Below are 13,857 nucleotides of genomic sequence, written 5' to 3'. Positions count from 1 at the left end.
TGGATCCCTAACCCACTGAGGGAGGCCAGGGATCAAACCCACAACTTGATGGTTCCTAGTTGGATTCCTTAACCTCTGAGCCATGACAGGAACTCCCTCTTTATGCCTTTTGAGTTGGAATTTTTTGTTGTTAGATTAGCACATTGGTTGAATTCCCATCTAAAATGAGATTACTTACATGTGGTATTCAATCTAGATCAGGAGACAAGATACATGTACCAATAAAATCCAAAAAATGGGAGTGCCCATGGTGGCGCAGTGGTTAACGAATCCGACTAGGAACCATGAGGTTGCCGGTTCGGTCCCTGCCCTTGCTCAGTGGGTTAAGGATCTGGCGTTGCCGTGAGCTGTGGTGTAGGTTGCAGACGCGGCTCGGATCCTGTGTTGCTGTGGCTCTGGCGTAGGCCGGTGGCTGCAGCTCCGATTCAACCCCTAGCCTGGGAACCTCCGTATGCCGCGGGAGCAGCCCAAGAAATAGCAAAAAAAAAAAAAAAATCCAAAAAATGCAAAGCACTATATAATATATGCAAAATGCTGGCTTTTGCATCAATTATTGAACAAAATAGAAAAATAATCAGCAAAGAGCATAGTAAGAATAATCTCTTATATGTATGCTCATTTTGAAAATGTATTTATATATTTCCAATGAAGATGAGATATGGGTACCAAATAACCAATTCACTCATTTGTCTCAATTCCAAAGGACTAGAAAATAAACTATTTACTCACTGGCTTTAAATCAATAGCAGATATTCTTTTTTTAAGTTACATGACTACATTATTCCAAAATGAAACTTTTTATAACAAATGAAAATGTTTAGTCCTAATAATTCTCAAATCAGCAAACATTTATTCAGTGCTATTATGTAGACGATAGTGTAGAAACTGCCCATGAAAAGATTGCAAAGTTAACTAGCAGTTTAAAATCCAATCCAAAAGATAAGGCAAGCCATAAAATAAGGAAAAAATGGAATATGTGGACACCAAGAATAAGACATTTTATGCAACAATTTACAATTACAATGAAGCAATGAATCACTATGTGCCTATGTATTTTTGTACTATTGGAAGTATACTTTCAGGGTAAATTCCAAAATCTGAGAATGCTCACCCAAATGATCAATGCACATAGATTTTTGTTGAATGTTGCCAATTTTCCTCCAAGAAGGTTGCACCAGTTTCTATCTTCACCAGCAATGTATGTGTATTTATGCACAATCTTACTGATAGAATGAGTTTTTAAACATGTAAATTTTCTTCAGTTTGATAGATAAGAAATGGTATCTCAGTGTAGTCTTAACTTGAATTTCTCTAGTTATGAGTGAGCTTGAACATTTTTTCATATGTTCAAAGGCAACTTTCAAATGAATTTGTGCACTATTTGTCCATGAATTCTGCCCATTTTTTGTTAAGTTTTTGGCATTTTCCCTTCATTTATAGAACTCTTTGTATATTAGCCCTTATTTATATTTCAAATATTTTCTCCCAGCTTTTCAGTAGTCTTGATTTTTTGTGTTTATGTGTTCATTCATTTATTTTGCTGTATATGGTAGGTATAGTAATGCCCCCCAAAGGTGTCCATGTCTTAATTCTCAGAACCTGTAAGTATGTTACCACATATGGTAAAGGTACTTTGCACATGTGATTTATTTAAGAATTCTCAGATGGAGAGAATATCCTGGATTATTCAAGTGGGCCCAATTCTTGGCTATGGTGAGAGACAGATATAACTTTGGAAAAAACATCAAAGCTGCAACATTAACAGCTTTGATAATGGAAGAAAGGGCCATGGAGCAGGAAATGTAGGAAGCATGTAAGAAGTTAAAAAGGTAAGGAAACAGGTTGTCTTCTAGTGCTGAGACCAGCTCAGCAGGATGGGGCTGAAGAATGGGTGCTGTGGAACTTAAGGAAAAAAGTTAACATAAAACAAGACACAGAGGCATTTATCTTAAGTGAAGGTGGGAACCGGGAGACTCAAGGTCTCAGGGACCAAGAGCACCGCCTCAAGAAACCACACTGCTTTTTATTGTGTTCTTTAGGATTATGTCACGTGAGGAGGGGGCTATGGGTGGAGGATATAGGGTTTGTTTATTATTTTATAAGTTCTTTATTATTTTAAAAGTCACTTAGCTGGTAGAAGGTTAAGCTTTTACTCTGACCTTTAGGCACATAACAATCATTAGCATTTGAGGAAGCTTGGCGTCAGCTATCTATGCATAGCATCTAGAGAATCACCACTGTGCTTCTGCAGAAGGCAGCGTGCCTATTTGCAGCAACCCGGCGTGCCTAGGTTTGCACCTCAGTTCTCTTTGCTAATACATATCCAGCTAACCACTGCTCATAAACCACCCGGCCTTGAGGTTCCTCTTTCTCTTATTCCTTAGAGGACATATCATGCTTGTGCAAATGGCGTGCCAATCTGCACAGGTCCAGCGTGCCTAGACCAATGCATTATGTCCTCATTCAGCTGACCCTATGAATAACTTATGCCTTTAGGTCTTTGTTCTTAAGCTTAAGTCATTTACCAGCACCATGGGTGTTTTTCAAGCAGGAAGATGTGATAAAGTAAAGCAGGAAGATGGGATTAAGTAAAGCAGGACAAGATGGAGTTTTCAGCAAAGAGGCTAAGAAAATATTGTAGAAACATGTCTCGTGACATTCTAGGGTCTTTTGAAAATAATACAATAGCAGGGATTCTTAACTCAATGAGATGGTATAACATAATCACTGTATTATCTCTTGTTTGGGATTCTGAGGCAGGTACCTTCTGTGCTAGGTAAAAGCAGTATTACCCATTGGTACTATATATTGTTGGGAATCACTGGTTCTCTGGCTTTAAAACCATGCTTTTGAAAAGTATGCTATAAGTCCTCTTTTGCTTTTTTAATTTTGTAAGAGCTTTATTGAACTATCACTTACATATGATAAAATTATTACATTTTAAATATACATGGAGTTCCTGTTGTGGCTCAGCAGTTAACAAACACGACTAGTATTCATGAGAACATGGGTTGGATCCCTGGCCTTGCTCAGTGGGTTAAGGATCTGGAATTGCCGTGAGCTGTGGTGTAGGTCACAGACTCAGCTCAGATCCCGAGTTGCTGTGGCTGTGGTGTAGGCTGGCGGCTACAGTTCCAATTCAACCCATAACCTGGGAACCTCCATATGCTGCGGGTGCAGCCCTAAAAACAAAAACAAAAAAGGACAAAAAAATTAATTTTACAAATCAATGATTTTTAGTAATTTTTACAGAGTTTTGCAACCATAACCATAATCTAGATTTAGAACATTTCCATCACCTTCAAAATCCCTCTAAAAATTTGCAGCCATTATCCCATTATCAACTCCATCTCTATATATTTGCCTTTCCTAGATACTTAATGTGGATGGAATCTTACGAATGTGATCTTTTGCGTCTGGCTACTTCACTTAGCAAACTGTGTTTGAGATTCTTGGTTGTGTTTATTCGTTTTTATTGATGACTAATATTCCTTTATGTATAGCTATGCCATGTTTTCTATATTCATTTATCATTTGATGGGCATTTAGGTTGTTTCTACATTTTGGCTTTTATAAATCTGCTATGAACAGGTCTTTCTGCAAACATATGTTTTCATTTATCTTGAGTAATGGAGAATTAGAGTGAAATCGCAGAGTTTTATAGGAAGTTTGTGTTTGATTTTTAAGAAATTTCCAAAATGTTTTCCAAAGTGTGTTTTGGTATTATATATATTTTTTTCCACCAGTGATTTATGAGGTTCTGTTTTCTTCAAATTCTTGATAACACTTACTATTGTCAGTCTTTTTTTTAATTCTTTAAAGTTTTATTGAAGTATAGTTGATTTACAAGGGTTGTGATAATTTCTGCTGTACAAAAAAGTGATTTAGTTATAGATAGACACACACACATTCTCTTTCAGATTCTTTTCCCATATAGATTATCACAGAATATTGGGTAGAGTTCCCTGTGCTGTACTGCAGATCCCTGTAGGCATGTAGCACTGTCTCATTGTCGTTTAAATTTGTATTCCTCTAATGACTAATGATTGAATATCCTTTTATGTCCTTGTTAGTCAGCAGAATATCTTTTTATTAAATGTATATTTAAATATTTTGCTCATTTTTAAATTGGGCTGTTTTTCTTCCCATTTTTGAGTTGTAAGAATTATTTTTCTTTTTTTAATTTTCTTTATTTTTTTATTTTTTAATTTTTTGTTTTTTAGGGCTGCACCCATGGCATATGGAAGTTCCCATGCTAGGGGTCGAACTGGAGCTACAGCTACTGGCATAAGACACAGCCAGATCAGATCTGAGCTGTATCTGCAAACTACACCACAGCTCATGGCAATGCTGGATCCTTAACCCACTGAGTGAGGCCAGGGATTGAACTGGCAACCTCATGGTTCCTAATCGGATTCGTTTCTGCTGTGCCACGATGGGAACCCTGAATTATTTATTTTCTTGATACAAGTTTTTTATCAATGTATGATTCACAAATATATTGACCCACTTTATGGTTGTCTTTTCATTTTCTTAATGGTGTCTTTTGAAAAACAAGAGATTTAGGAGTTCCCCTCATGGCTCAGTGGGTTGGGAACCTGACATAGTGTCTGTGAAGATGTGGGTTTGATCCCTGGCCTCACTCAGTGGGTTAAGGGTCCAGTGTTGGCACAAGCTATGGCATAGATCATAGATCTAGCTCAGATCCAGCATTGCTGTGGCTGTGGTATAGACCTGTAGTTGCAGTTCCAATTCAACCCCTAGCCCAGGAACTTCCATATGCTGCTGATGCGACCTTAAAAAAAAAAGAAGAAAAGAAAAAGATTTAAATTTTGATTATACATGGAGTTCCTGTTGTGTCCTTTTCCTCCTTCAATTAATTGTGCACACTGTTGCTAGAATAATACTAAAATGTCAATTAAATCAAGTCACCATTCTATTCAAAATCATGCAATACCTCCACATTTTACTTAGAGTGAAAGCCAAAGTATCCTAGAAAAACTTCTAGCCCGTTCCTCATAGTTTCCTCTCTGAACTCATCATCTATTAATCTTCCCCTTTGGTATCTCCAACTGCAGGCACATTGGTCTAGCTGCTATTATTTGAACACATTAGGCATATTTCCACCTCAGGGTCTTTCCTTGCTACTTCCTCTACTTTGAATATTCTTTCTCTAGGTATCCATAATGCTCACTCTCATCACCTTCAAGTCATTGATTAAATGTCACCTACTCAGTAAAATATTCCCTGAACACCCTATTAAAAATTGCAATTCCTCTCCCATAGTGTCTATCACATCTTATTTTTCTTCCTGAGGCATATTACCTTTTAATACATTATATAGTTCACTTATTTTTCTTGTTTCATTTTTTGTCTTTCCTCTACTCAAATGTAAGCTCTAAGTGGGCAACAACCTTGGTATGTTTGCTGATATACTTATATTGTTTAGAATAATACCTGGCATATAGTAGGTGATCAAAAATATTTGTTGAGTACAATAATTAGTCAACTCTTGTTGGGTGATTTGAGAAATTGTTCTTCTCTTCTGCTTCATCATATATAAAATATATGAAGGGATAAAGCAGGATGCTTTCTGTAAGGCTATTTAAGCTCTGAAATTCTAGGAAAGAGGCTATGGGATCATTGAAGAGGATAGGTTGAGATATTGTGCTATGAAGTAATCATATTAAGATGCTATTTGCCTGGAATCCTGGGAATATCTGAATGCTGTATTGCCTAATTTATATCTTTCTCTGCAAGATCCCCATAGAAGTACATGCTCTTAGGAAAGAGAAATCATTCCTTAGTTAATTCATTCAGTGGATATGTATTGACACACATCAAAGAGAAACCAAGACAAAAATTCATAGCTTTATAGTAAGCAGAAAAAAATGATGATAAATAGAAAAAATAAATTATATGTCATGTTTTATGTTTGTACTCTGGGAAAAAAAAAGAGCATGGTAAGGTTTACTGACCATAGTGTGGATAGTAAGCTGAGGGAGGTCAAGGTGGGCCTTATTTAGAAGATAATAATGAAACAAAGACTTGAAAGAGGTATGAGAACATACCAAGTGCAAAGGCTATGATGTAAGAGAGACCAGCATGTCAGAAGAGCAGCAAGGAAGCCAATGTGGCTGGTGCAGAATGGGCAAGGGAGGGCATAATAGGAGATAAGCCAGAGAGGAACAGAAGACAAAATAATGTAAGACCTTGTAAAGCTATGGCAAAGAATTTGGCTTTCACTCTATATAACGTGGGGAAATACTGGATGGCTATTTTGTGGAGAATATACTCTAAGGGCAAGGGTGAATATAGGGAAACAAGTTAGGAGGCTATGAAAGTAATAAAACTCTGTTACTGTAATGGAATAAAAACCAACTGTTGAGAAGCCAAGGATGAGGAGATAGAGGAGCCAGGTTTCTACAAAACTCAGTGAACAGTGTAATGAGGACAGTACCTGAGGGCCTCTTTCCTATCTATATTCCCATCCTTATTGTTCATCCTCAAACTCAAAGAAGATTTCCTGTGCTGCCTTTTAGTTCCTGACTGTTCTTTGTATAGGAATCAAAACAGGTCAAAATCTGGCTGGGACTGAGGATCTATGATCTGACTGTCATATTTTGAGAGGTCTCTAACCTCTTTTGAAAAGCCACCTGAAGTCTACTTACTGTACAATAGATCTCTAACTGAAACTTGATACCCTTTCACTAATAACTCTACCCATCCCAGCTCCTGTCAACTACCATTCTCTTCTCTGACTCAACATGATAGCATACAGTAGTTTTTTTCTCTGGCCTATTTCACATAGCATAATGTCCTCTGAGTTCATTAATGTCACAAATAGCAGGATTTCCTTCTTTTTAAGGCTGGATAATATTCCATTGTACATACATACTTTTTTTATCCATTCATCTGTCAATGGACACCTAGGTTGCTTCCATGTCTTGGCTTTTGTGATTAATTTTGCAATAAACATGAGAGTGCAGACATCTCTGAGATCCCGATTTTACTTCCTTCAGATAGATACCCAGAAGTGGGATTGCTGGATACTATGGTAGTTCTACTTTTAATTTTTGAGGCGCCTTTGTGCTATTTTCCATAGTAGCTGTGCCAATTTACATGCCCACCAACAGTGCACAAGGGTGCCTTTTCTCCACATCCTCACCCACAATTGTTATCTCTTATCTTTTTTGATACTAGCCATTCTAATAGATAGGGGATATCTCGTTGTTTTGATATGCATTTCCCTGATGATAGTGATGCACCTCTTCATTCATGTGGCAATTTTTATGTCTCTGAAATAATGTCTATTCAGGCCAATTAACAATACTGTATTGAACACTTAAAATTTGCTAAGTGGGAAGATTTTACATTAAGTGTTTTTGTTCCACAAAATAACAAGAATTTAATAACAATGCTAATAAGAGAGGGTGGAAGGAAACTTTTGAAGGAGATGGATATGTCTATGGCATAGATTGTGGTGATGAGTATCTTAGCCTGACTATAGTCAAGATGCTTTCTGTTGCAGAAAAAGATTGAAAGGGTCTTGGAAGTTGTAACAAGGTGGAAGGAGGGCAAAAGGGAAGACAGCATGATGCAGATGTTTAGAGAGCATTAGGATGTGTTTAGGAACCAATGAAAAGAGCACAGCTTAATTTGGCTTGTGAAGTACCCCACCCCCACCAACATTTGCTTTCTTCTCATTGTCACTGCTCTGTGCTTAGGTGGGATGGACAAGAAGTGGTTGGGAAGGAAGATAGGAAAGTTATTATAAATCAGTTCTGCTCCTAATCAGAAATCAGTACCTTTCGCATCTTGCTTTGAAAATCTATTTGTTGTGATTTTATTTGCCATGTCCCCAGGACTGCTGGGTAGACATAAAGTAATTTCCCCTTGGCATTACTCATAAGAGGCAGTATCTTGGAAATATAATGCAAGTGGAAAGAACAACACAATTTTCTTTATTAAACCCTCATGAAATCTTTTAGGTATCCAACACAAGGAGCAAGTTTCTCAGTGAAAGACATTTCTCTTGAATCAGATTCTTTGAGTCACGACCCCCCCGCCCATTTATGCCTTAAGAATAAAAGGTAGATTGGAGGGCTATTACAGGCTGACTTGAGAATTAAGCTTTCATCCAAGACACATGGGGAATTTTATAAATATCCAAAGGATAAGTTAGAGCTGCAAGGACACTTGCCATCTAGTTCCAATTTCTTTCTATTTAGATAAGGAAAGTGAAAACAAGAGATAGGTAAATATTTGCTAAAGAGCATATACTTGGTTTATCCCTTCCAGCCTAGGGTTCTTGCTAATAAACATCTGGGCATGTTTGCTTTAGTCATCCTGCCTGTTGCTTTGATCATTTATGAGGTGTCACAAATTTATTAGGTTTAATGATTAGCCAGGATTAGAGATGCTTGCCAGTTGACTACCTAGAACTGCAACAGGATGGTAGGGATTGAATCCAATATAACCAGGAGGTATACAGCTTGGCTAGAAATAGCATATCAGAGTTAGGTGTCAAAGAATTCTGAATTTTCGCAGTATGAGTCCCATTTCCACATAGCTGACTACTATCTAGGCCAAAGAAAGTTGAAGCTCAAAAATTTGAAGGAAATCAAAAGGGAAATTTAGGAATAGATTATTTAGACTAATAATCTATTTAGACTAATGCAGGAGAATGAATATGTGGGCATGGCAAGTCATACCTAATCCAGATTTCCACAGAAGAATCCATGAACAGTCTCTCTCACATATTATCTCTATTAAAAGAACATGAGCTCTTCAGACTTGATTTCTGAGGTTGTCGTTGTCCTCCATAAACATTGTAATTTTTTTTCTGGACAGCTACTGTGTGTGTTCTCCAGGAGCCCTCTTCCTCAACAAGGCTATAACAGTTGCAATAAGCAACAGAGCCATCTTTCGCGCTTGTTTATTATGAGGTTAAAGACATTCTTTCTACATATCTCTGCAGTACAGTCTCTAAATTGGTTTAACGTGATAGCCTGCTGAGGAGAATTATTTCAGAAATAATTAAACTGCTATCAGGAGTGAATGTGTCAGAACCTGGTGTTTCCAGGCTTCTTTGGAGGATAGGAAGATAAGGGAGTTCAGCTGGGACAGATAAGTGATATTTGCTTTCCTAAAGGTGGTAAGGTGGGATTCAGATCTGATCTAAAAATCTGAATACTGAATCTTCCCTGAGAAGCTATCTAGTTTATTTAATCCATCCTTTGTGTTCATAAAGTTTTGGATCTCAGTGAACCTCAACAAAGTCCCATTATTCTTAGCAGCATTAGTCCCATTATTCTTATCCATTTATGGTGAGTAGCAACTCAGCTCCATGTTTAATACCATTCAGTTTAGCTTAATTTCATGTTCTGTTCTTTCTTTTAGGTTAACAATTCATGCCGAATGTCCCATGCATTTGGAAGATTTTCCTATGGATGTGCATGCCTGTCCACTGAAGTTTGGAAGCTGTATGTATTTTCTCACTTTCTGTTTGATCATTTTCCCAAAGAAATGGAATGTATCCTATTCTGTCCCTTAGTAGTTTCTAAAGTTGAGGCCTTTAATCCAGGCTGGTATGGGAGTAGGGAAAGGGAGTGGGGTGGAATAGTAATAACGGATTGGGGTGGGGAGACTTAGCCTTTAATAGAGTTTTCTTTCTAGACAGCAAACCTTATTTTACCATATTACACTAATTTCTCAGTCATTAAATTGAAACATTAACATCTGTTTCTTAAACTGTACAGAAGACAAACTAAGACAGAGCTAATGTAGAGTATAATAACAGCTTCCTAAAGGCAAGAGCCCTCAAACAGAATATGTTTATATTTTTGAAATACCTGTTCTACATGCACCCTCATATAGTTCTATCTAATTCTCTACCATAAATCGTAGACAGGAAGATATCCTGGAAATTTTCTCATTTTTAGAGAGTATTGCCTTTGCCAGTAGCTATAAATCTGGCAGAGAAATGAGTAGATACGTAGCCCATTTTCAAATAAGCTAGAAAAATCAAAACTGAACAGAATTTGAGTGAGTTTCTGACTAGGAATTTCAGAGTAAGTTTCACTTAGGAGTCATCAGAGCAATACATCAAGGTATTTTGAAGTAGAAAGTGCTTTTGAAAAGACCCCAATAATAATGTGTGACACATTTTTTTTAATCATTGTCAAATATTTACAGATTGTCTCCTATGTAGTAGACGCTATTCTATGAGCTTGGAATGCATCCATTAATAAAACAAAGACCCTGTCCTCGTGGAGCCTACTCTATAGAGGAGAGACGGATGGTGAAAGAGAAAATAAACTCTAGATTAAAATGTAAAGCATAAAGTATTTTGTAAAATGAGAGGCACAATGAGAAGACATAAAAGCCCTGTAGAATATGGTGGGGTCAGTTATGTCTAGGTGGGTAATATGCATAGTCTTCTTTCAAAAAGCAACATTTGAGCAGAAATTTTACAGAGGTAAAACCTTTAACAAGGCAGATATTTGAAAAAATTGCACTCCAGGTAGGGGGAACAACCAAGAACAAGACCCGGAGTCAGAAAAGTATCTGGCCTGTTCAAGGAACCTCAAAGTGCCACATGTGAGATCAAAGAGGGCAGCAGGTGATTTAGAGTTTTGAAGGACATTTAAGGGCTTTGAATTTTATTCTGAGGGAAAATGGGGAATGAATGGAATATTTTGAACAAAATAATTATATAAATTAAATTATATAATTATCTAATTTATGGTTTTAAAATAATCATTATGGATACTCTGTTAAAAATATAAGTAGGGAGTCCAGTTAAGTGGTTATTGCAGTATTTTAGATGAGAGATGATAATGGCTCCGATCAGAGCAATAGTGGCATAAGTGATGAGAAGTAATTTGATTCTGGGTATATTGTGAAGGACAAATTTAAAGGATCCTCCAATGAATTAGATGTGGAATATTAGAAAAAGAGAGATATCAAGAGTGACCTGTAGGAATCCTGTCATACTCAGCGGTTAAGGAATCCAACTAGCATCCATGAGGACTTGGGTTCGATCCCTGGCCTCCCTTAGTGGGTTAGGGATCCAGTGTTGCCATGAGCTATAGTGTAGATCATAGATGTGGCTCAGATCCAGCATTGCTGTGGCTCTAGTGTAGGCTGGTGGCTACAGCTCCAATTGGACCCCTAGCCTGGGTATCCATATGCCGCAGGTGAGGCCCTAAAAAAAAATAAATAAATAAAAAAGGTAGATTTCTGTCCTAATAGATTTACTATCAAATTAGATGAGTATTGCCTTCACTCTGGGTAGGAAAGAGTTTATGGATGAACAATTAGGAAACCTAGAACTGTAAAGCAACAGGATTGAAGAAAATAAAATTCTAGGCAATTGGTAGAACCTCTCATAGATCAATCTGTGACCTGTAGCTTCTTCATTATTGGTGGTAGTTGCCAATTTTGGCCATGGATTACAACATGGAATTCAAGTTTGGCCCTGAGCATAAGGCTGCTGCTGGATAATAGAAAAAATGTAATAGTTTTGATGGTCACACAGAGCTAAGATGATAAAAGTAGAGATCTAAAAGATCTCAACCTCTTGACTGATAATCCTCTTAATACAATTGCTGAATTTTGAATTTGCATTAAAGTATAATAACTAATATGAAAAGTAGAACTAGCTTTCCTACAATCTGTCAATGCAATAAAAAAGAAGCCTTGCCAAACTATCAGTTTAAAACCCTGCAGAAACTATGTCCTAGTTACAAGGGAACAGCAGAGACAGACCAGGTTTAAACAAAACTACAATATGATTCAGTGCCTTATGGGAATAAGGTGATAATTCCCCCACACTATCTACCTAGCAAAGGAAAGAATGAAGCCTCTTTGGTGGAAGTCAAAATTATCTGAAAAACTCAACATTTTAATTATGCAATGTCTAGAATTCAATAAAAAATCATAGCCATACCAAGAAGAGGCAGGATCATATGACTTAAAACCAAGATCTAAAACATGAAAAATCAGAACATGACAACAGACTTACAGGTGACTCAGATATCAGAGTTTGCAGATAAGGTCTTTTAAAAAAAAACTATGGTTAATATGTTGAAGAATAAAAGAGGAAAAGATTGATAAAATAGATAAAAGGGTATTTCAATAGAAAATTGGAATCTATAAAGAAGAATAAATTAGGAATTAGTTATGGAAAATTACAGTATTTAAAATTCAGAATTCTATGGGTAGGTTTTAATAAGTAGAAGCCAAGATTAGAGATCTTAAAAATGGTAACAAGAAAATGGCAAAACTATAATATAAAGAGACAAAAATACAGAAAACAGTAAAGAAACACATGAGACACAGTAAAATATCTTGTCATTTTGTAATTTTGTAGAAGAAAAACAGTGAAAGGGGCAAAATAAATCATTAAGTGGCTAAAGACCAATCATTTCTAAAACTGATGAAAATTATCAAACCAAAGATTCAAGAAGTTGGTAAACACAAAGCAGGATAAATATAAAGAACACAACACTGATTCTAAAGTTTATATAGAAATAGAAAAGTGCAAAAAGTAGCTAAGATAGTCTTGAATAAGAATAAAACTGGAGAATTTACAATCAAATCAAATCTATTACCAGATATCAAGACCTTTTTGAAGTTTTAAAGCTTTGTTATATTTTAAAGCAATAGGTATTAATGTTGCAAAGACAGAAAAATAGGCTAATCAGGTTCCTATCATGGCTAAGCAGTTAATGAATCTGACTAGCATCCATGAGGATGCAGGTTCGATCCCTGGCCTCGCTCAGTGGGTTAAGAATCTGGCGTTGCCGTGAGCTATGGTGTAGGTCACAGTCGCAGCTTGGATCCTGTGTTGCTATAGCTGTGGTGTAGGCCGGCAGTTGTAGCTCTGATTCAACCCCTAGTCTGAGAACTCCCATTATGCTGTGGGTGTGGCCCTAAAAAGCAAAAAAAAAAAAAAAAAAAAAGAAAAGAAAAGAAAGGAAAGGAAAGGAAAGAAAGGAAGGAAGAAAAAGGAAGAAAGAAAAAATTGGCTAGTGGGACTTAGCAGAAAGTACACATATACATGTGCATGTGTGTGCGCACACACAACAGAGAGAGAGAGCTTTATCTCTCTCATAAACAAAAGTAGATTCCAGATAGGTTATAGATCTAAACATGAAAAGCAGAAAGGTAAAAAAAAAAAATAAAGATTTTGGAAGAAAACATAAGAAAATATCTTCATGATATTGGAAGAGATAGAGATTACTTAAATGGGACATAGAATAGTATTAACCACAAAGATGAAAGAAGATGACTTGGAATATGGTAAAAATTAAGAAATTCTCTTTATCAAAAGACAATGGCGAAAAGACAAGCTCCAGAGTGAAAGTATCTGTGTTGTATATACATGACAAATGACTCAAATCCATTATTATTAATACAAGTCTGTAAGTAGTACTCAGAAACCTCAACAGAAAAAAAGGCCAAAGTGTTAAACAGGCACCTTATAAAAGAGGGTTTCCCAATTTCTCCCTAACCCCATCTCTCACACACACATAAAGTGATCAGCTACATCAGTCAACAGGGAAATGCAAATTAAAATCCAGAGAATATTACTCCACACCCACTAGAATGACTAAAATGGAAAAAGCAAATACCCAGTGTTGGTGAGGATGTGAAGCACAACTGTACACTCATGCACTGCTGATAGGAATGTAAATTTGTGCAAAGGTTTTGGGAAATTGTTTGGTGGTAGCTACTAGTGCTGAACATACACATATCATATAGCCTAGCATCTCTAGTCCTGAGTATATTTCCAAACATAAATCAGTATTTATGTCTACCAAAAGGCATAAAATGAATGTTCATAGCAGA

At 36.6% G+C, this 13,857-nt stretch overlaps 1 protein-coding gene across 1 annotated transcript in view; it reads left to right on the top strand.

Moving 5' to 3' along the window:
- The window catches only part of GABRA3 (gamma-aminobutyric acid type A receptor subunit alpha3), a 218,160-nt gene that overhangs the window by 155,050 nt on the left and 49,253 nt on the right, over positions 1-13,857 (top strand). The window contains exon 6 of the mRNA XM_047765626.1: positions 9,403-9,485. Coding sequence (XP_047621582.1) covers positions 9,403-9,485 — 83 coding nt within the window. The remainder of the gene's footprint in view (positions 1-9,402; positions 9,486-13,857) is intronic.

The sequence above is a fragment of the Phacochoerus africanus genome, chromosome X, assembly GCF_016906955.1.
Source record: "Phacochoerus africanus isolate WHEZ1 chromosome X, ROS_Pafr_v1, whole genome shotgun sequence".
NCBI classification, from domain to species: domain Eukaryota; kingdom Metazoa; phylum Chordata; class Mammalia; order Artiodactyla; family Suidae; genus Phacochoerus; species Phacochoerus africanus.
The sequence above is the reverse complement of the archived record's forward strand: the minus strand, read 5'-3'. Positions and strand labels throughout refer to the sequence as shown.